The following is a 23,453-nucleotide window of genomic DNA, read 5'->3' as shown; positions in this document are numbered from 1 at the left end:
GATTCAATCTCTGCTCATCCGCTCACGGGTGAGAACACAGAAAAGGTGCTCGGAATCGTCTGGGATCCAAAGGCTGATCTGCTGGGATTCAAGGTGGACAAAATGCTCGATTCTTCCTTTTCAAGAGTTGATTTGGTCAGCAAAGTGGCCAGCGTCTTCGATCCGTTGGGTACAGCATCGCCCTTTATCGTCAAGGCTAAGATCCGTTTGAGAATTTTGGGTCTCAAAGGGCTCGGAAGGACGGATTTAATTACTGGTGACGACGAAATTTGGTGGAGAAAATGGTTTCTCTCTTTAGAGCAGCTCAACACGATGAAAATGCCACGATGTCTGTTTCCCGATCGAGCCCAGATCTCCACGGTTGATCTTCACGCCTTTGGAGACGCTTCGGAAGAAGCCTATGCTGCCGTTATCTACCTTCGCGTTGTCTACTCAGATGGCAGGATACTGGTACGTCAAGTCAAGGCAGCGAATAAGATCGCCCCGAAGAAAACTATTTCAGTGCCCAAGCTGGAATTGAATGCTGCGTTACTAGCTGCTCGTCTTCTTCGAACGGTTCATTCCATCCTCGAGCCAATGATTCAACGGCGTTTTCTCTGGACGGATAGCAGTACGGTCCGGAATTGGATCCGGGCGACCGCGGCTTACTACCAAGTCTTCGTGAGCAATCGCGTCGGAGAAATTCAGACCATCACGGAGCCAGAAGAGTGGCGTTTTATTCCAGGAGTATTAAACCCAGCCAATCTCGCCACCCGTTCATCGATTGATGAACAGCCAATTCCGTCCATGTGGTTGGACGGACCGGAATTCTTACTTCAATCGGAAGATAGCTGGCCAGTGGATCTCCCATGGATGGCTGTAACTGAAGAAATGCGCTCGTGCCGTTCATATTCTGCCGCCGTAAAGAAGGATACTGGTCATTGGAAGGAGATTCAAATAGGATTCGGCGACATTCCAGCCCTATCCAAGCTGGACGAGAAATATCAAGAGCTGGTCAAGGCGTGTCAGTCGGAGGTGTACGAAAAGGAGTTGCATCGTCTCAAGAAGGGCAAACCGCTCCATTCTACTTCGAGTCTGTTGGCCTTGGCTCCTGTGTTCGGTCCAGATGGCGTGTTACGGCTTGGAGGACGGGCTGGACGCGCAAAACTACCATACGACCAGTTACATCCACCTCTGCTTCCCGGGAGTCATCCATTCACCGAGAAAATCATCATCGCCTTTCATGAACATCTTAAGCATGTTGGTACGGACTTCCTGCTGTCTTATATTCGCCAGCATTTTTGGATAACGAGCGGGCGAGAAGCAATAAAACGGATCCGACGGAATTGCGTTATTTGTCGAAGAAACCGAGCGCAACCTGGCGAGCAGTTGATGGGAGATCTCCCCGATTCGCGATTGGACTCCGGTTCTCTTCCCTTTACACGGACCGCCGTCGATTTGTTCGGCCCATTTGAAGTCGGTCTCATTCGGAATCGCACGGCCAAACGATGGGGCGTGCTATTTACGTGTATGGTCACCCGAGCAGTTTTTCTGGAGCTCGTCCCATCTCTTTCGACGTCAGACTTTCTTCTAGCATTGAGAAAGTTCATTTCTTTGTATCGAAAGCCGGAAGTCATACATTCCGACAATGGAACCAACTTTGTCGGTGCTGAACGAGTGTTACGAGAAGCAGTGGAGAAAATGTATGCAGATGAAGCTATTCCAAAATTCCTAAAAGAAGTCAACATCAAATGGACCTTCCAGCCAGCCCGGACCCCACATTTTGGTGGCACGCACGAATCGCTGGTCCGATCCACCGAACGAGCCCTGTACAACGCCTTAGAGCAAGAAGGGGACAAATTTCGTTACCCAACAGAAGACTTGTTCCGCACATTGCTGTATGAAGTAGCTGGACTTCTAAACACCCGGCCGTTGACCTACGCTAGCTCGGATCCGGAGGATTTTCGTCCGCTCACTCCGAACGATTTCCTAAATCGGCCGCCGACGTCATATCCGCCTGCTGGATCCTTCGACGATGCTTCGCCTCGAGAGCACTATCGCTACCTGCAGCGGGTGCTAAATTTGTTTTGGAGCATGTGGAAAACTACGTATTTGCAGTTGTTAGCTGCAAGAAAGAAGTGGAAGATCAAGCGTCCAAATCTGGAAGTGGGCGACGTCGTATTGGAGATCAACAAGAACTTCCGGCGTGGAGAGTGGAGTATTGGACACGTCGCCAAGGTATTCCCAGATACAGATGGATGTGTTCGAGCTGTCGATATTCAACTTCCAACCGGAATCTTTCGCCGAGGAATAACTGAACTTTGCCTACTAGAATCCAGCTCGTCCGTCCAACCGGACTCGGGGGAGAATGAATCGGCAAAATCTGTATTATTACAATCTGGCAACGTCTAATTATAATTTGCGCCTCTCTTTATCTCTCCTCCCTTCTTCTTCTTCTCGCTGTCAGTTCCCTCGCCATTTTATCGTCTGCTGAAGCGTGATTTGCATGAGCAGCGTGTAGTTTCTGTTCTCTGACAGACTTGCTTGTTCCCATTCTTGTGGTCAGTTACGATAATTTAGTGATATTTCCGTCATTTGTATCAGGTACAATAATTCCTTGTTCGTTATGTGTGCCTGAATCTAAAACATCATTTATTTATTCAGTTGAAGTCCTTTGTGACATGATTTGATTGTGAGGCATTGTAACTGTCAGGCATCGTGATTCATGCTCTTTACTTCAAGTCATTGGTAACTTTCCTTCATTGTCATAACCTACACCTCTTTCTAATTTAATGTGTTCCCTCATACCAGGTGGGTTGTCATATTGTACGAGTGATTATCACCCTCTATTCTTGTACATGAGTATCCTGTTATTCCCAGGTATTATTACGCCTTATAATTTATTTCCCTTTCGCTTTATTAAACTATTCAATTATTAGGAACCAAAATATACACAAGTCCATTACTGACTTTCTAGTCGTTCCAGTCAGCTGCTTACAACAGCTGATGCACCCACTCATTTCAGGTTCTCGTATAGTGAGAACACGGGGGTTCGAGCCCCCCGTTGGGCGTCATTTATTTGCAAATAATTGCAGATGAAAGTTAGAAGTTGGGAGACGATCGTTAGAATTTTGTAATCATTCCAGAATAATTCTATAGCGGATTGTAGTTTCCATAGTGTAGTGGTTATCACGTCGGCCTAACACGCTGAAGGTCCTCAGTTCGATCCTGGGTGGAAACAGGACAATGTATTTTTAGAAAGACTATCAACAAAGCACATTTTGGTTTTTTGAAAAAGCCAAGCATTCATGTTTCTTGTGAAAATGAAATCTACATTATGACAATGTGAAGATATTCGCAATGCTGTATCCGGAGGAAGTCAACAGAAAGCGGGAAATCAATGATGACTGTGGTTGTTGAAAAAGGTGCTATAACCCCGAAGAGACGTCTTCTGTAGCCAAACGTCAATGACTGTTGTTTTAGGGGAATGAGAAATGACTTGCTCTGGATGGGGAAGAATTCCATAAACACCGGAGGGGAATCTATATAGATTACACCTGAACCTGGAACAGTAGCTCCGAACAGAGGAAGAACATCATGAGCGTGCACCCTACGCTGCAAATGTTCAGTAGATTTAACAGTCATCAGTAAAAGAAGCCATATCGCGAGTGTGCGCTCTTCATTGGACGCTTTAGTTGGTTAAAGGAGTCATGAGGCGAAAAAATTGAATTAAAACAACAGTATTCATTCACCATGCGCCCCTGGGTGGGATCGAACCACCAGCCTTCCGGTTTTTTTTTTTTTTTTATATTTAAACGATTTATTGTCACAATTAAAATTTAAATTGCTTTACAGATACTTGGGGCATTTACGTGATTTGTGACATAAGTGACTTGCTGTGGCCAAGGAGAAACATAACAAAGAAAAACAAAAAGAACCAATTTCGAGACGGAATTGAAAGAGGACAAATGATTTTGGTGAAAAATATAAAATTTAGCAATACGACATCTGGGGGGGATCCAAGAAATTATAATTGTAATGAGAGAACAATGTTGTATAAAGATAAGACGAAATTTGTGGAGAATTTTGAGAAAGAATATTTAAGGATTAGGAGGTGACATCTGGGGAGAATTTTTTGAAAGAAGGAGGCTTGACCAGAGAGACTGTATTTCGTTTATGGCTGGGGTGAGATTTTGGCTGCGGGCGGTCCAGACGGTGATGATGTAGGATTGGATGAGTGCCAGTATTTTCTCTTTATTTGGGCCATTTCCAATGTCTCCATTTATTGTTGATTTGAGCGGTTTTTGACATCCAAGTTTCGTTAGTTGAATTCGAAGCCATAAACTGATGTGGACTTTCTCAGAACAGAGTAACATAATATGGTCGTCAGTTTCTTGGCCGCCGTTGCATAGAGGACATTGGTCATTTCTAGAAAGTCTGAGGCTTGTGAGGCGCATTTTGGTAGGGAGCTGCTTATGGTTGAAATCCCAGACCAGTTCAGCGTTTCTTCCTTTCATTTTGGCCACCCAACGCCAGATGGAAGCCCAGTCGAGGTCTGGTTTCGCAACTTCGGTTCTCCCTGGTTGCCCAAGGTTAGCGATCAGGTGATTGTAGGTGGCGCGGTGATTGGATACGGTTGACGATGTGAAGATGCCAGCTTTAAGTAGATCGGTGATGGTTGAAAGTGCGGTGGTGAAGTATGGATGTGATGAATGGGTTGCATTAAATCTGGGCTGGATGATTTGTTAAAGGAGATTCTTGAGGTGTGGACCCAACCAATAAACGGCTGCAGCTCTCTCAATAGCCTCGGGATGGATTAAAGATTTAAAGATTTGACGGGTGAAAAGGGATTGGAAGAATTGAAAAAGTAAGGTGACTCCAAGTCCACCTTGGAGTCGGGGGCGGATCAAAACATTTAGGGGTGGGTGCTCTCTTCGTTGTGCCCAAAGAAATTTGTTGCATTTTTGTTGGAGGAGAAGGGCTTGAGTTTTGTTGCAAGGGAGTACATGAGCTATATGAACAAGTTGTGATAAGACATGTTGTTTGATGAATAGGACGCGACCATAAAAAGTGAAATGACGGTGAATGTTTGTGATAAGAATATTTTGTATGATGTTGAACTGTCTTTGCCAATTGTCTCTTACTGTTGTTTTTATTTCAGAAGAAAAAGTAATTCCAAGAATTTTCAAATTGTCTACTTGAGTTATCCAATCATGTGGCCAAGTACGTTTAGGATGAGTTTGATTGACATTGCTTCTACGTGGGATCGAACTCCTATCATCAAAGAGGGGGGATAGCCCATGGCTGTCATAACTTCCCACAGAACGTCTCGATTGACAAGGTCATATGCTTTCTCTAAATCGTACGCGATAATGGCGGCCGGTTTGAGAGAAGATACCTCTTTTGATTTACGACCTGTATTATCAATGACATCTCGGATTAAACACAAGCTGTCAAAGATATAGCGGCCGGGTACACCACCTTTTTGATGTGAGTCTAGAGAGTTTTGAAGAGATTTTCTCAGACGAAAAGCCAATACTGACGCGATTTACTTGTAATCGGTATTTTACAAAGAGATTGGTCGGTAATTGGTGATTTTACTCGGTGTTGGGATTTTTGGGACTAATCTTATAGCTGCCCTTCCCTGCGACGGCTGGAGTTTTCTTTTGTCGAGGACGCAATTCATCATTTCCAGAAAATGAACACCAATAACATCCCAAAATTTTATATAAAACTCAAAAGGAATACCATCTGTACCCGGGGCCTTGTTCTTTTTAGTTGCCTTAAGGGCGTTGTTAATTTCATTTACTGTGAACGGATCTACAAGAAAGTTGTCACTCTCCGGGATCGAACCTATTACTCCTCGATTCACCGCTTGAGTGTTTAACGACTGAGCTACCACTGATACACCCGAATCGTTTTTAGTGGGTTTTGTACGGGTAAGTGCACCTCTAATCCCTTCTAGAAATTTTCCAGCTAATTGGGTATTGGGGGAGGGCTGGTTCTGAAAAATTCTACTAAAGTGTTCAATTATTTCTTGATTAATCTGCTCAGGTTGGGTAATTTTACAGTTATCATTAGTTTTGAGCTGAGTGATCAGAGACTTCTGGAAATTGATCGTGACTTGTTCATATGAAAGGTAGATGGCTCTTCTTCGGCTATACTTTGAACGCGTGAACGTATTGCAAATCCCCTCAATGCTTCTCGCTCCCAGGCTAGAAACTCACGTTTCAACTCCATGTAACGCGCATGATTGAAATTTGCATTGTTCACGGTTTCTTTTAGTTGATGTTGGAGTAATTTCCTTTTGACTCTCTGATCACAGATTCTCTTTTTACAATAGTTAATTAATAATCGCCTAAGGCTAGGTTTGAAAATAATCTCCCACCAATCGTCTACGTTTTCAATACGGGATGGGTGTTGGGACATTTCTTCAATGAAGACATGCACCAAGTTTATATATTCTTCTTCCTCAAGAATTGATGAGTTAAATTTCCATAAATTCCTTGACTTATTTCTCACTATACTAGGAGGGGTGGTGCTGTTTATATACCCTACGATTGGTCTGTGATCCCCGAGTGGTAAGTCGTGCAAATGGATATCAGAAAATTTTACATGATGGTGGCAATAAATTCGGTCTAATCTAGCCTGGCTAGCCGCACAATTGTACGTCCAACAAGGTTCATTTTTCCGAATTTCTCTCCAGACATCTGTTAATGAAAGGGCTTTTACTAAATCTCGGAGGGGTTCTAGTAATGCTAGTCTAATTTTAGGTGGTGTTGTCTTGCTACTTTTACGGTCATCGATCTCGTCAACGGCATTAAAATCTCCCAATATAATTGCTGGTGCCTTATACTGGGCAACATAAGCCGGAATAGTTTGCCGGAGGAAAGAATCTCTATAACTTTTATTTTGGTCACCAGATGGGGCGTAAATACACACGAAAACAAGACCCTTTACTTCCATGGCTATCAGCCTCCCCTCCGGTTCAAACAAAATGTTTTTGGCGCTCAGCCCGTGTCGTACTAGGATGGCTGTCCCATGTTGTCTAGGACCGAGATTTGTGTGCATCTGGTAATGTTTAGTAAATACGGTGCTAGAGTGAAATACTACTTCTTGCAAACATATTATATCAAGTTTATGATGTAAAAAGAAATTGAGTATTATTTGAAGTTTGTCAGGTGACGATATTCTGTTGATATTATATGTCGCGATGTTAGTCATGATTAATATTTAAATTTGTGTTTAGAGTGTTGGGTTTTGTTATCGTGGGCTTTTTTCCTTCTAACGGCCTCCATTGCTTTGAGAGTTTTATCTTCTATGGGGGTTGATGGAGTGCCGAGGGGGACGCCCAAGGACTCCTGAGTCTCACTCACATGACTAGCCTCCTGGCTATCAAGTGGGCGTTGTCCTGGCTGAATACTCCCACCAGAAAAAGAAATGTCTTCATCAGGATTTGAAATCGAAACCATCTCGGTTGCATCCATCTCTTCAACCACCTCGTTATCCATCTGATCTATCGTGGTTGGAATAGATGGTACTACAGGTGAGATTGGAGCGGGTGGAACATCGTTCCCCCCAGAAAGGGCGGGAAAAGAATTAATGTCCACACCCAGTATCGAAACTAGAACCTCTCGAGTCGGAGACCCGAGGTCAACCAACTGAGCTACACCAGATGCAATTTCTTCAGCTCCCTCACCCGAGCCACAGGAAGAGGCAGTACGCCTCCTCTTTTTTGATTGTTTTTGTTGGTCACGGAATTCTCTCGTATGTTTAATTTTCTTTTTCTTGACCGATTTGGACGCAACAGACGAACCTACACAGTTAGTGTCTTCAGCGTCAGAATCGGTGTCAGAAGAAGATTCAGTTCCATCGGGTCTCGAAATTTGGATCTTCTGGAGCTCCATCAAGAACGACTACAGTCGACGTCGTTGGCCTCTGGGCTTACTCAGGGAATGAATCAGCGTCAACAGTTGGAGCAATTGGCATTTTCCCGCCACCAATCGGGTCTGTCTCCTGGGGCTTCCTAGCAGTTGTCCTAACTGGCCCACGATTTGTTAGTACACTACTATAGCTACGTGTTCCAATGGGGCCTTTTGAAATGGTGCTGGGAGTGGTTAAACTACGGGGTTGCTTGGGGCAATTAGCTAAAACATGGGTGGGAGAATCACACATGCGGCATGTCTGCATTTGCCCTGCATAACCCTTTATCGACCGCCACAAAACCGATGGTCGGATTCGATTGAATGCTCGATCGAAATATCATTGAGTGGTCCTAAGACCACTCATTAAAAAAAAATTCGGAATATCCGATTTTTTCCGGCCTAACCGCGTTTCGGCCACCGTTGTCCCGACAGGAATGTCCCTTCAGGCGGACATGGTCTCTAAAAAGAGACACTTTTTTCGACTCGAGCCGTCTAGCGGGACAAAAAATTTGTCCCGATAGTTGCATGCAACTACCACTTGTTCAAATTTTTGTCCCGACAGACGGCTCGAGTTTTTTTCGTCATATTTGTCCCGAGAGACTTTTGCCGTTTAATGTGCCTCTTGTGTCCCGTCAGGCGGGCTTGACTCTCATTCACCTGGCAGAATGAAAGGCGCCCCGCCTGACGTTGAGGTCTTTACCATCGACCAGGGGTCTTTCCAGTCGACGGCTCCTTATGAAAAGGAATAGGATCTCTAATTAGAAAAGTCAGTCAGATCCTTCGTCGGTCACCACTCTGGCAAGTAGCCGCACTTTAGAGTAAAAATGCACACTGACGTACGAACAAAACACAAATTTATTGCTGAAATTCATCATATTCATCAATTCAGAAGCTTGGCCGTCTGATTCCTCCGAAGCGGAATAGACAGCTTCCACCTCGTCCAGCGGAGCCTCCTCAGATGTGTAATTATCATCGTGATACTCGACAAAGCAATTTCTCTTCTTCCCGAGGCACAAAAACACATTACATTGTTTGCACTTTGAGAATGGTCTTGATTCCAATTTTTTGGGTGTCGTTGCCTGGCACCACTCGCACCTGCCTCTCGCCTCCCCAAAGATGGGTAGATGGTTGCCCACACAAGTTAACCGAATGTCGTCCCTTACACTCAGTCGACTTTTCCGCCGCTTTGCTCCTGGTTCAGCGGAAGGGTGTATGGTTGGCATCATTCGCCCGGCTCGACCAGCTTTGGTTTTATTTTCGTTCAGGGCGTGGGACAAAAGACCCATCGTGACGTTCCGTTTGAACTCGAGAAACGGCATCTGAACTTCGTAAGCTTCCAGATAATTTTCCTCGACCTAAGTCAAGAAAAAAACGGAAATTATTGTGTGTTTAAAGTTTTAATTTCCGCCATCTGTGATCTCACCATATCATTGAAGCATATCCAGCTGTTCACCAGACATGTCTCCAAGAGAGAGTATAAGAGACGGTGCCACCATTTTTTGGCTTTACGGTCTCTCTCGTAGTAAGAACGCAGCTGGTTCGCCGTGTCTACACCGCCCATGTTATTGACGTAATCGTCAATAGCCTTTGGACAAGACTTGGATCGGAACGAACGATCACGCTGCTTTCTCCTGACCTTGACAATATCTGAACCGTGATAGTTGGAAGCGACCCGAAACGCCTTAGTGTCTCTCCATACGAAGATTCCCTTTCGGCATGTTCCGGGCTCACCACCGAACTTGGCTGCAAATTCGTCCGGCCGCAGGTTCGACTCATTCTTCGTCATGATGGGCTGGTTGACCCGACTTGGAAGAATCGTTCCAACGGCGTTGACACCATTCTCGCGGAGCTTGTCCAAGAGGGCAATGCTCGTAAAGAACCGGTCAAAGGCCACTAAGAAACCTTGATCTGTCAGGGGTTGACAAAGATCAACGACAACTCTCTCCACCGCCTCGTTATTACGAGATCTTTTTTGCTTTTCCCCAAAGCGAGCTCCTTGATAGATCTCAAACTTATAGGTATACCCACGATGGCAACAGCGGCTCCAAATTTTGAAACCAGACTTGATCGGTTTGTTCTTCATCGTCTGCCTCAGCATTGAGCGGCCTTTGTATTTGACCATAGACTCGTCGATGCTCTGACCCCTAGGAGGCTTTCTACACTCATGATAGCGTTCATTGAGTCTTTTGACCAGAGGACGGATCTTACGGATAGGATCCGGTCGCTCTGGCTCCTGATCCGGGTCGTCAGAATTAGGGTCAACATCATCCCATGGGCTTGCGCAAGCTATGTGTTTAGAAATGAATTTGAATCGCTCGCGAGTCATGGCCTGTTGAATTATTCCGAGCCCGAGACCAGTGTCTGGTTGCTGCTCCCAGAACATCGACAGCTCGGGCAGACGGTGATATCCGATCAAGAACTGTATGCCAAAGAAGGCTATAAGTTCGTGGTCTGTGACAAAACCTCCAGCAGGCAACCGCGGGCCGATTAACCTGCCTTCAGGCTTGCCACCCACTTTTCGAGACGGTGGCGTCTTCCTTGAATTCCAGAATTCAGCGATATAGTCATTTGTTGCCTCCCGAAGAATGTACAAAGTGTCCTCATTACCAAGCATCGACTTGAAAACTCCGAGGGGAGTCGAAACACGACTGAATTGACTCAACACGGGGCCTGGTTCTTCTAGGGTTGCAAACTGAATTGCCCTTTCCTGGAACTGAGGCCTCGGTGAATCATCATCAGCCCGTGATTGTCTCCCAACGTCGCCCCAGACTTTGCATTCTTTCCAATTCCGGTTGACGGCTTTATGTTGGGCGACTTTTTTGGCATCGGCCTTCTTTTGCATGTTCAGCTTGGCCGAATCTGAGTTCGTTTTTTTGGCCAGCCGGAACGGATGCGCTGTAAGAACGCGAGGCCCACGACACCTCAAAGTCGCGTTCGTGAGACCGACCTTTTTCCCTGTGTAGTGCCGTGTTACTTCACCATCGGGATCGGCCGTTTCAGAAGAAGACCCTGCACTAGTTGGTCTTCGGGTCTGACTTCTGGTTCGTTTTGGTGGGGAGGAGCCACTCTTTGAACTGTCTTCACGTTCCTTTCTTTTTTTCGCTTTTTGAACTCTTTTGAGTCTTTGAAGCGTCGCCGGTGATAGTTCCAATCGTTCAAGTTGAACTGTAACGTCTTTCGGGGTTAATGGCTCTACCACCGGCTCCTCTTCTTCTGTCCCAGCTTTTTGTTCATCATCCTCTGAGGCAGATTGTTCATCCTCTATTTCCGGATCCTGATCAAGTTCCGGCCGCTGCGAAGCAACCAACTCCTGACCAGGCTCCTCATCCGGCTTCTCAACCGGCTCCTCGACCGGCTCCTCGACCGGCTCCTCGACCGGCTCCTCGACGGCAACCGCCTCCTTCTCCTGATCTTGAGCCTCCGGTACAGTATCAAAATTGATTACCGGCTCTTGATCTCCAGCTAAACGTTCTCTTTCTTCTTTCAGCTGCCTCCTTTTTAATACAGCTGCGGCGGCGGCATTCTTGGCTGAATTTTTCACGGCTCTCGACTTAGTATATCTTGGGTCTCTCTTTTTTTTTATTTTTCGCCATTTTTAATCAATCTGAAAATACAGAATCGAAAAAAAAGGCACGATTAGTCTTTGTGAATTCGGCAAAAGGATAACGAATTGCCTTACGTCCTAAGCCTTATATGACGGTCTTATTTTATCATGCAGGGGAAAAGCATGCACATGCAGGAGTTACCGGGGCTGATTCTTATCCAGCGCCTTTCACCGCCTTTCGGAGTTTCCTCACGAGACAGCAGTAATCAACGCACGGATAAGAAAGTACAAGAGGCTTTGTGTAAAATTTTATTACACGGGCACTAATAGCGCCTCGAAGACTTCAAAATCAATTCAAAAGAACCGTTGGACGGAAAGGAGCTCAGCTACGATGGAAATGAAACTACAACTAACGCCGAACCGGACAACTTCCCATTCTGCGTCTTCGTTCCATTTCCCAAAGCTCCCCGTCGATACCAAAGTTTTTGCGTCGAAGCTTTTTAAAGAAATTTTGCGCTTTCCTTTTCGCCTCTTTCGCCTTCCCTTCGATATCTATCCAACCACCGGCTTCAAATTCACTTGAACCCTTTTTTTTATTTGTATTTGAGGAATCGCGGACACTTAAGTCGCGCGGCACCCAGATAGGAATAAAAATAAATAAGGAGCGTCGGGCGGAAAGGAGCTCAGCTACGATGGAAATGAAACTACAACTAACGCCGAACCGGACAACTTCCCATTCTGCGTCTTCGTTCCATTTCCCAAAGCTCCCCGTCAATACCAAAGTTTTTGCGTCAAAGCTACTAAAGAAATTTCGCGCTTTCCTTTTCGCCTCTTTCGCCTTCCCTTCGATATCTATCCAACCACCGGCTTCAAATTCAATTGAACCCTTTTTTTGTATTTAAGGCATCGCGGACACTTAAGTCGCGCGGCACCCAGATAGGAATAAAAATAAATAAGGAGCGTCGGGCGGAAAGGAGCTTTGCCACGGAGGAAATGAAACTACAACCAACGCCGAACCGGACACTCCCAATTCTTTGTCTTCGTTTCATTCCACAAAGCACCCCTTCGATACCAAAGTTTTTGCGTCGAAGCTACTAAAGAAATTTCGCGCTTTCTCTTCGCCTCTTTCGCCTTCCCTTCGATATCTATCCAACCACCGGCTTCAAATTCAATTGAACCCTTTTTTTGTATTTAAGGCATCGCGGACACTTAAGTCGCACGGCACCCAGATAGGAATAAAAATAAATAAGGAGCGTCGGGCGGAAAGGAGCTTTGCCACGGAGGAAATGAAACTACAACCAACGCCGAACCGGACACTCCCAATTCTTTGTCTTCGTTTCATTCCACAAAGCACCCCTTCGATACCAAAGTTTTTGCGTCGAAGCTACTAAAGAAATTTCGCGCTTTCTCTTCGCCTCTTTCGCCTTCCCTTCGATATCTATCCAACCACCGGCTTCAAATTCAATTGAACCCTTTTTTTGTATTTAAGGCATCGCGGACACTTAAGTCGCACGGCACCCAGATAGGAATAAAAATAAATAAGGAGCGTCGGGCGGAAAGGAGCTTTGCCACGGAGGAAATGAAACTACAACCAACGCCGAACCGGACACTCCCAATTCTTTGTCTTCGTTTCATTCCACAAAGCACCCCTTCGATACCAAAGTTTTTGCGTCGAAGCTACTAAAGAAATTTCGCGCTTTCTCTTCGCCTCTTTCGCCTTCCCTTCGATATCTATCCAACCACCGGCTTCAAATTCAATTGAACCCTTTTTTTGTATTTAAGGCATCGCGGACACTTAAGTCGCACGGCACCCAGATAGGAATAAAAATAAATAAGGAGCGTCGGGCGGAAAGGAGCTTTGCCACGGAGGAAATGAAACTACAACCAACGCCGAACCGGACACTCCCAATTCTTTGTCTTCGTTTCATTCCACAAAGCACCCCTTCGATACCAAAGTTTTTGCGTCGAAGCTACTAAAGAAATTTCGCGCTTTCTCTTCGCCTCTTTCGCCTTCCCTTCGATATCTATCCAACCACCGGCTTCAAATTTATTTCATTCTACTACACGGACCGGAATGGAATAAAAATACCGCCTGGAAAAAAACTATTTAGAACTGACACTTCCCGTTCTGTTTTCGCTAATTCCCAGGGGAATTCATTACAACCACCCCTTCAATTTTCTTTCATCCGTGTAGACCAGTTCATTTCTGACATCTCTGATCTTTGAATTTCTGACATCTCTAACCGGTCAGTCTGCTCTGGCTTAATCGAATTTGCACCCGGCTCTAGGATAAATTAGGAGCCAATTCACGAGACATTCGTCTCTACGCCACTTCCAAAAAACTCTTAGGACTTTATTTTTGATTGCCATAAGGCTTCTATATTGGCCAAAAGGATCCAATTTTCGACGGTCTCCTCATGCTGGGACATGCATGCACATTCAAGAATACGGGGTTTGTTTCTCATCTTATCCAGCGCTTTTCACATCTGTCGCAGATTGCCGCACATTTGTGACCAACGCACAGAAAAGACGAGACAAGAGGCATTGCTGACCACCCAACGGGCACTATAAATCCGGAAAGATTTCTGGTTGAATCAGGATCATTTCTAGGCGGCCCAAAACCCGGCAATCGGGCAAATGAATCGGAGTTACTCTTGTATTGGAAAGATTACTAGGTTTTTAAGTTTCATCAGTATTCGAACAAAAAGTTCAGCAGGATGAATTGCACCGTTCGTCTATTATTTTGTCTTCCACAAGCTCGCATTCATCCAAGTCCCGGCAACGACGTCACTACCCCGTCGTCGGAACTTGGCAAGGTTCGATTTTTCAAGACTCGGCGCCTGGCGCATTCGCCCGGTACTGCAATGGGCACGGGGACCAGCCCAAATAATCGTGTTAGGAGTTATCTGCCAAAACGCTTTCGTCTCTGATTCGAACCATTCACCGACCGCTTCGACCATATCCATCATTTAAAACCATTACGCGAACTGTGTACAGACTCGTCTTGGACCGGTGAGTAGAACACGAAAGATGAATACTACTAAGATTCGAATTGGGAATGAACTCTCCTCTTTTTGTCCCCAATCTTTCGCTTTGCTGTTCCATCGGTAATCAAGGAAGAATTAACAATACCATCACCATCAGGTATTCACTTCCTGATTAAGCAACCGACTTTCGAGACTTCCTAGGGTAAAATTGCTTTCGCGGGTCGATACCCTCTCTCTCATAATCTTTCGGTTCGGATTTATATCTTCCGGCCGTAGACAGGTGGGTACTATAAGACCGAGAAGCGATGCAACGGAATCGAAACTGAATTCATTTGAAGCGGCGGGTAGGTTAAGGAGCTCTGGCCACAAGGAATGAAACTAGTAACCCCGAATCGGACACTTCTGATTCTTCGTTTTTGACCCATTCCAACAGAGCTCCCCATCCAAACACAACTTCGGATTCATTTCTTTCACCCGCCATGCTCTCGAACTCATATATGCCCGTGCGGAATCAAAATAAAACCAATTGATGGTCGGAAAGGAGCTCAGCTACGATGGAAATGAAACTACAACTAACGCCGAATCGGACAACTTCCCATTCTGCGTCTTCGTTCCATTTCCCAAAGCTCCCCGTCAATACCAAAGTTTTTGCGTCGAAGCTACTAAAGAAATTTCGCGCTTTCCTTTTCGCCTCTTTCGCCTTCCCTTCGATATCGATCCAACCATCGCTCGATCCCATTTCTTTCGACCGCGCCTGCCTGGCTGGTCAGCTCTACTTCTTTGTTTTTTTTTTTTTTTAAATGAGGAACACAAATAAAACCTCACAATTTCTGACATCTCTAACCAGGGCGGTTGGTTCCCTTTTATCAAATATCTACTAAGCGCCGGCATCACTAATTCTGACTCCTGAAATGATCCTACTAACGAAATGAACCGAATTTCAGATCATCCCAGTGCACGTTACACTAGGAGCTCACCACTGATCAATACTTGAAAAAGTGCCCAACCGCCTGGCGGTTCAAATCTGGCCGGCTTTTGATAAAATTGCAGCCGCCTGGAGGGACATATATGGCGGAGACTTATATGTCCCGACAGTCCAGATCGAAGGTTCTCGATTAGACTTCGATCAGAGCCGCCTGACGGGCCAGAAATGTCCCGTCACCGAAAACTCGGTAAAACACGAGAAATACTCGTTTTAATTTCTCCTCCTTTTTATCATTGAAAGACGGTAGGTCAATTAATTTTTCGTTGTAAGGCAATTCAATTCTGTAGGATGGATTTCGAGATATCAGCTTTGATAGGTATGAATTTAGCCGATTTGAAATCTCTCGTGTCTGTGGACGAGGTCCCGCCAGACCCTACTGAAAGCCGTCGAAAAAAAACGTCGCGTCAGTCGAAAAAGGGATAAGACACCATTATTGGTTCCTTGTAGCTTCCAAAGGTGATATAAGACGGGATGCTCTTGTGGATTTCCATATCCACATTGACAACTCCAGTCTTTATCCCGTTCCACCTTGGAAGCGATCTATCTTGGTACGTGTCCCAAAAAATCCGAGAAATCACTCCATACTCACGCAATCTCTTGTTTAGCAGGCTTAGGTCATCATCGAATTTGAAATGTTGGATTCTAACGCGTACAAGGTTAACTGACCTATCTCTCACTCTAATTTTGACCTCCTTGCCACTAATGACTACTGTTCTTTAGCACTAAATTTATTCAAAAATTCAATATGGTCATTGACGGTCTTGAACCCAATTCGGAAAACGCAAATAGCTCGTCCTGGTAGGCGAGAAACTGCACCAAAGATGCTATCAGATTCATTACTATCGTGCTCGAAACATTCGTAGAACTCATGCCTGGTCCCTTCAGTATTACCAAAAGAGATTTCGGCAGTACGTGGCCAGACGTCTGGGGATTCCGATCCCATTTTACCCACAATAACAGGGGCAAAAGGACGGGGAGAAAAATGCAAAAAGAGGGAACAAAACCAAAATGGCGCTCAACAAACAACAAGGGAAACAGGACACACAAGCAACAATACAACAAAAGAGAAACAAAAAAAGAACAAATAGTTTTTTGACTCACAGCAAGATGTCACACTTGGGAGCTCAGTTAGACACGTCTAATCACAGCCGAACGCGCTAGTCAATTGCGCCACAGAGGCATGCTGATTGGTTAACGACACACTCGTCAAAACCAAACATTACATTTTTTTAGTGTGGCCAACGCTAATAAAATGTTGCAGAAACATTGTGGGGCTTCCATAGTGTAGAGGTGATCACGTCGGCTTCACACGCTGAAGGTCCTCAGTTCGATCCTGAGTGGAAGCATCAGTATAACGTTAGGAAAAAATAATCGTAGGAGAAAAGGAAATGAAATGGAATTAATAACTTGTAATGTATCTTATCTTGATGACAACTAGACTAGAACAAGTAGACATCTGGAAACTACACACAGACAACCAACCAATCATAGTAAAAGTTATCTCACGGTTCCTGGAAAGGAAAAAATGTTGTCAATAAGGCTTGGTTCATTACATTGGAATAGAGCGCAATGGTAAGCCTGGCTAGCTCAGTCGGTAGAGCATGAGACTCTTAATCTCAGGGTCGGGGGTTCGAGCCCCCCGTTGGGCGTCATATATTTGCAAATAAATGCAGATGAAAGTTAGAAGTTGGGAGACGATCGTTAGAATTTTGTAATCATTCCAGAATAATTCTATAGCGGATTGTAGTTTCCATAGTGTAGTGGTTATCACGTCGGCCTAACACGCTGAAGGTCCTCAGTTCGATCCTGGGTGGAAACAGGACAATGTATTTTTAGAAAGACTATCAAAAAAGCACATTTTGGTTTTTTGAAAAAGCCAAGCATTCATGTTTCTTGTGAAAATGAAATCTACATTATGACAATGTGAAGATATTCGCAATGCTGTATCCGGAGGAAGTCAACAGAAAGCGGGAAATCAATGATGACTGTGGTTGTTGAAAAAGGTGCTATAACCCCGAAGAGACTTCTTCTGTAGCAACACGTCAATGACTGCTGTTTTAGGGAAATGAGAAATGACTTGCTCTGGATGGGGAAGAATTCCATAAACACCGGAGGGGAATCTATATAGATTACACCTGAACCTGGAACAGTAGCTCCGAACAGAGGAAGAACATCATGAGCGTGCACCCTACGCTGCAAATGTTCAGTAGATTTAACAGTCATCAGTTAAAGAAGCCATATCGCGAGTGTGCGCTCTTCATTGGACGCTTTAGTTGGTTAAAGGAGTCATGAGGCGAAGAAATTGAATTAAAACAACAGTATTCATACACCATGCGCCCCTGGGTGGGATCAAACCACCAGCCGTCCGTTTTTGTTTTTTTTATATTTAAACGATTTATTGTCACAATTAAAATTTAAATTTCTTTACAGATACTTGGGGCATTTACGAGATTTGTGACATAAGTGACTTGCTGTGGCCAAGTAGAAGCATTACAAAGAGAAAAAGAAAACATTTCGAGACGGAAATGAAAGAGGACAAATGATTTTAGTAAAAAAATGTGGAATTTAACAATACGACATCTGGGGGGGGGGGGATCCAAGAAATAACTGTAATGAGAGAACAATGTTGTATAGAGATAAGAAGAAATCTGTTGAGAATTTGAGAGGGAATATTTATGGATTAGAAGGTGACATCTGGGGAGAATTTTTTGAATGAAGGAGGCTTGACCAGAGAGACTGTATTTCATTGATTGCTGGGGTGAGGTTTTGGCTGCGGGCGGTCCAGACGGTGATGATGTAGGATTGGATGAGTGCCAGTATTTTCTCTTTATTGGGGCCATTTCCAATGTCTCCATTTATTGTTGATTTGAGTGGTTTTTGACATCCAAGTTTCGTTAGTTGAATTCGAAGCCATAAACTGATGTGGACTTTCTCAGAACAGAGTAACATAAGATGGTCGTCAGTTTCTTGGCCGCCATTGCATAGAGGACATTTGTCATTTCTAGAAAGTCTGAGGCTTGTGAGGCGCATTTTGGTAGGGAGCTGATTATGGTTGAAATCCCAGACCAGTTCAGCGTTTCTTCCTTTCATTTTGGCCACCCAACGCCAGATGGAAGCCCAGTCGAGGTCTGGTTTCGCAACTTCGGTTCTCCCTGGTTGCCCAAGGTTAGCGATCAGGTGATTGTAGGTGGCGCGGTGATTGGATACGGTTGACGATGTGAAGATGCCAGCTTTAAGTAGATCGGTGATGGTTGAAAGTGCGGTGGTGAAATATGGATGTGATGAATGGGTTGCATTAAATCTGGGCTGGATGATTTGTTGAAGGAGATTCTTGATGTGTGGACATAACCAATAAACGGCTGCAGCTCTCTTAATAGCCTCGGGATGGATTAAAGATTTAAAGATTTGACGGGTGAAAAGGGATTGGAAGAATTGAAAAAGTAAGGTGACTCCAAGTCCACCTTGGAGTCGGGGGCGGATCAAAACATTTAGGGGTGGGTGCTCTCTTCGTTGTGCCCAAAGAAATTTGTTGCATTTTTGTTGGAGGAGAAGGGCTTGGGTTTTGTTGCAAGGGAGTACATGAGCTATATGAACAAGTTGTGATAAGACATGTTGTTTGATGAATAGGACGCGACCATAAAAAGTGAAATGACGGTGTGTGTTTGTGATAAGAATATTTTGTATGATGTTTAACTGTCTTTGCCAATTGTCTCTTACTGTTGTTTTTATTTCAGAAGAAAAAGTAATTCCAAGAATTTTCAAGTTGTCTACTTGAGTTATCCAATCATGTGACCAAATACGTTTAGGATGAGTTTGATTGAAATTGCTTCTACGTGGGATCGAACTCCTAACTTCAGGAATCCCAGTCGACGCCGCTACCGTCTGCGCTACTACGGCCTGTGGACATTGATTTAAGGTCCAAGTGCCTAGACCAAGTAATTTTGTCTTCCCCTTGTTAATACGTGCATTTGTCCAGGCACAAAATTCTAGAATAATCTCGCATGCACGACGTACATCTTTCATTGATGAGACAAAAACTACTAGATCATCTACATATGCACGAACTTTGATGCGTTTTCCGTAGTGTTCAATTCCGTCAATACCCCTAGACAAGCAAACTAAAAGCGGTTCAATATAGAGGGCAAACAGATGGACTGACAGAGGGCACCCCTGTCGCACGGATTGTGCATTGTCCACAGTACCGACTATGTCATAACCGTTCAATGGGCATAGTTCAGTTATACTGTACAGCGTTTTCAACCAATCAACAAAGAGGGGGGGATAGCCCATGGCTGTAATTACTTCCCACAGAACGCCTCGATTGACAAGGTCATATGCTTTCTCTAAATCGTACGCGATAATGGCGGCCGGTTTGAGAGAAAATACCTCTTTTGAATTACGACCTGTATTATCAATGACATCTTGGATTAAACATAAGCTGTCAAAGATATAGCGGCCGGGTACACCACCTTTTTGATGTGAGTCTAGAGAGTTTTGAAGAGATTTTCTCAGACGAAAAGCCAAGACTGACGCGATTAACTTGTAATCGGTGTTTAACAAAAAGATTGGTCGGTAATCGGTGATTTTACTCGGTGTTGGGATTTTTGGGACTAATCTTATAGCTGCCCTTCCCTGCGACGGCTGGAGTTTTCTTTTTTCGAGGACGCAATTCATCATTTCCAGAAAATGAAAACCAATAACATCCCAAAATTTTATATAAAACTCAAAAGGAATGCCATCTGTAACCGGGGCCTTGTTCTTTTTAGTTGCCTTAAGGGCGTTGTTAATTTCATCTACTGTGAACGGATCTACAAGAAAGTTGTCACTCTCCGGGATCGAACCTAGTACTCCTCGTTTCAACGCTTGAGCGTTTAACGACTGAGCTACCACTGATACACCCGAATTGTTTTTAGTGGGTTTTGTACGGGTAAGTGCACCTCTAATCCCTTCTAGAAATTTTCCAGCTAATTGGGTATTGGGGGAGGGCTGGTTCTGAAAAATTCTACTAAAGTGTTCAATTATTTCTTGATTAATCTGCTCAGGTTGGGTAATTTTACAGTTATCATTAGTTTTGAGCTGAGTGATCTACCTCTATCTACCTCGCCCGAGCCAGAGGAAGAGGCAGTACGACTCCTCTTTTTTGATTATTTTTGTTAATCAAGGAATTCCCTCGTCTGTTTCATTTTCTTTTTCTTGACCGATTTGGACGCACTAGACGAACCTACACAGTTGGTGTCTTCAGCGTCAGCATCGGTGTCAGAAGAAGATTCAGTTCCATCGGGTTTCGAAATCGGATCCTCTGGAGCACCATCAAGAACGACAACAGTCGACGTCGTTGGCCTCTGGGCTAAATCGGGGAACCCATCTGGCGTTTGGTGGCCAAAATGAAAGGAAGAAACGCTGAACTGGTCTGGGATTTCAACCATAATCAGCTCCCTACTAAAATGCGCCTCACAAGCCTCTGACTATCTAGAAATGTCCAATGTCCTCTATGCAATGGCGGCCAAAAAACTGACGACCATCTTATGTTACTATGTTCTGAGAAAGTTCACATCAGTTTATGGCTCCGAATTCAACTAACGAAACTTGGATGTCAAAAACCACTCAAATCAACAATCAATGGGGACGTTGGAAATGGCCCCAATAAAGAGAAAATACTGGCACTCATCCAATCCTACATCATCACCGTCTGGACCGCCCGCAGCCAAAACCTCACCCCAGCCATAAATGAAATACAGTCTCTCTGGTCAAGCCTTCTTCATTCAAAAAATTCTCCCCAGATGTCACCTTCTAATCCATTAATATTCCCTCTCAAAATTCTCAACAGATTTCTTCTTATCTTTATACAAAATTGTTCTCTCATTACAATTAATATTTCTTGGATCCCCCCCAGATGTCGTATTGTTAAATTTCACATTTTTCACCAAAATCATTTGTCCTCTTTCATTTCCGTCTCGAAATGTTTCTTTTTCTTTGTAATATTTCTCCTTGGCCACAGCAAGTCACTTATGTCACAAATCTCGTAAATGCCCAAAGTATCTGTAAAGCAATTTAAATTTAAATCGTCACAATAAATCGTTTAAATATAAAAAAAAAAAACGGAAGGCTGGTGGTTCGATCCCACCCAGGGCGCATGGTGAATGACTACTGTTGTTTAATTCAATTTCTTCGCCTCATGACTCCTTTAACCAACTAAAGCGACCAATGAAGAGCGCACACTCGCGATATGGCTTCTTTAACTTATGACTGTTAAATATACTGAACATTTGCAGCGTAGAGTGCACGCTCATGATGTTCTTCCTCTGTCCGGTGCTACTTTTCCAGGTTCAGGTGTAATCTATATAGATTCCCCTCCGGTGTTTATGGAATTCTTCCCCATCCAGCGCAAGTCATTTCTCATTTCCCTAAAACAACAGTCATTGACGTTTGGCCACAGAAGAAGTCTTTTCGGGGTTATAGCACCTTTTTCAACAACCACAGTCATCATAACTATAATGATCGAAAATCGTCGTTAAATTGGCAATTACTTTTCTTTTGTTTTACTGTTTTCAAGCAAAAATTTTCATTTGTCCAAGTGTTGGGAAATCGCTGAAATAGCATTTTTAAACTTGGTAACCTTTGTCAGCGACAATTACTTGGCAGCGGAACTTATTCTGCTGTTTTACAGGTGAACTCTGACTCTCTCATCCTCCTCTGCCGTCTTCACTGGTTCCCGGAGTAACAACGCGCTGACTTCAAGACGCTGGTCATGATGGTAACGTGCATTCTTGGAACCGTGTACTTATTGTCTCTCATCTACTTTCAGAAACTATCTAAACCTGGCTTACGATCACTTACCTCGACTTCGATGAACCTGACTGTTCTTAGCACTCGGACGGGCCACTGTGAAGAGGATGCCTTATCCAGGGTCACTTTGGTGCTTGGTTGGTCTTGACTTGTCTTGTCCAAGGCCATCACATATATTAAAGACCTAAAGACCTTTCGTTCTTGTCTCACTCTGTACTCCCCTACTGATTTAAAACTTGCTGTTCTCCCAAAAAATGAACAGAAATTACTTGTAGCGTCACTTCATCAAATGTTGTGTCTTTCCATTCACCAATTTAATGCCACAAAACGCAGATAGTAGGATTCGAACCTAAGCTTCAAGATAGAAACTGATTTCGAGTCAGTCACCCTAACCACTCGGCCATATATGCATTAAAATTCGTTGAAAAATATTTGGAAACCATCAATACCTTTTGACAGTGAGAAATATTTAATGCAAAAATGACAGTGGCCCGTAAAATATCAAACTCAGGACCTCCGCGTTATTAGTACGTCGCTCTAACCAACTGAGCTAACAGGCCTCACATTAACAAGTGGTCAAGAACGATGGAAAATCGTTAACCCTCCAAAAAAATCAAATGTAGAGAGTATGACAGTGAAGGGATTCGAACCCTTGCCTTCAAAGAGACTGGTGCCTACAACCAGCGCCATAGACCACTCGGCCACACTATCATTGTTGTAACTTTACCCTAAGGTGTTGACATAATTCCATTCCTGCAGATTCTTCGTGAGAAAGTTCACTTTTTGGAACTCTTGCTTCGTCTCTTCATATGTTTTACGTAATCATGTACAACTCGTAATTGTTCCTTTATCTGTTGCACTGAACAAATATTCCTCCATTACATTGGCCTGTAAGAGGATCGAATTCAGGACCACCGCGTTATTAGTACGGCGCTCTAACCAACTGAGCTAACAGGCCTCTAATTGTCTAGCTTTTTCTTAATTATCCATTCTAATTCATGCGTGAGTCAGATATACTCTATCTATATTGAGAGAGATTGATTTATGTTATCTACCAACCAACCCTATATCAGCAGCCAATTTCAATCGTCGCTGTGAAGGCAATGCAATTCTGTAATATTCATTGAGTATTCGATATAGATTTATAGTTTAATTGATCAGACTTGATTCCCCATTGTTTTTGAATATCTACTACTAATGAACTAATAATTACGTCATATGCTATTAATCGTGGCGGGACTCGGACC

The 23,453-nt window shown here is 44.1% G+C and overlaps 1 protein-coding gene and 4 non-coding genes across 5 annotated transcripts; all 5 read left to right on the top strand.

The window, feature by feature from the left end:
• Positions 1 to 102: 102 nt before the first annotated feature.
• Positions 103 to 2,391, top strand: LOC124313667. The gene has a single exon (XM_046778529.1). It carries the CDS (start codon positions 103 to 105, stop codon positions 2,389 to 2,391), a length of 2,289 nt encoding a protein of 762 aa, XP_046634485.1.
• A 756-nt stretch (positions 2,392 to 3,147) lies between these two features.
• Trnav-aac lies at positions 3,148 to 3,220 on the top strand. The gene has a single exon. It is a non-coding gene; the product is annotated as a tRNA-Val (tRNA).
• A 13,473-nt stretch (positions 3,221 to 16,693) lies between these two features.
• Trnav-cac lies at positions 16,694 to 16,766 on the top strand. The gene has a single exon. It is a non-coding gene; the product is annotated as a tRNA-Val (tRNA).
• A 230-nt stretch (positions 16,767 to 16,996) lies between these two features.
• Positions 16,997 to 17,069, top strand: Trnak-cuu. Its single transcript has one exon. It is a non-coding gene; the product is annotated as a tRNA-Lys (tRNA).
• A 97-nt stretch (positions 17,070 to 17,166) lies between these two features.
• Trnav-aac lies at positions 17,167 to 17,239 on the top strand. Its single transcript has one exon. It is a non-coding gene; the product is annotated as a tRNA-Val (tRNA).
• The last annotated feature ends 6,214 nt before the right edge of the window (positions 17,240 to 23,453 follow it).

The sequence above is a fragment of the Daphnia pulicaria genome, chromosome 1, assembly GCF_021234035.1.
Source record: "Daphnia pulicaria isolate SC F1-1A chromosome 1, SC_F0-13Bv2, whole genome shotgun sequence".
In the NCBI taxonomy this organism is placed as follows: Eukaryota; Metazoa; Arthropoda; class Branchiopoda; order Diplostraca; family Daphniidae; genus Daphnia; species Daphnia pulicaria.
This window is presented reverse-complemented; position numbering and strand designations above follow the sequence as displayed.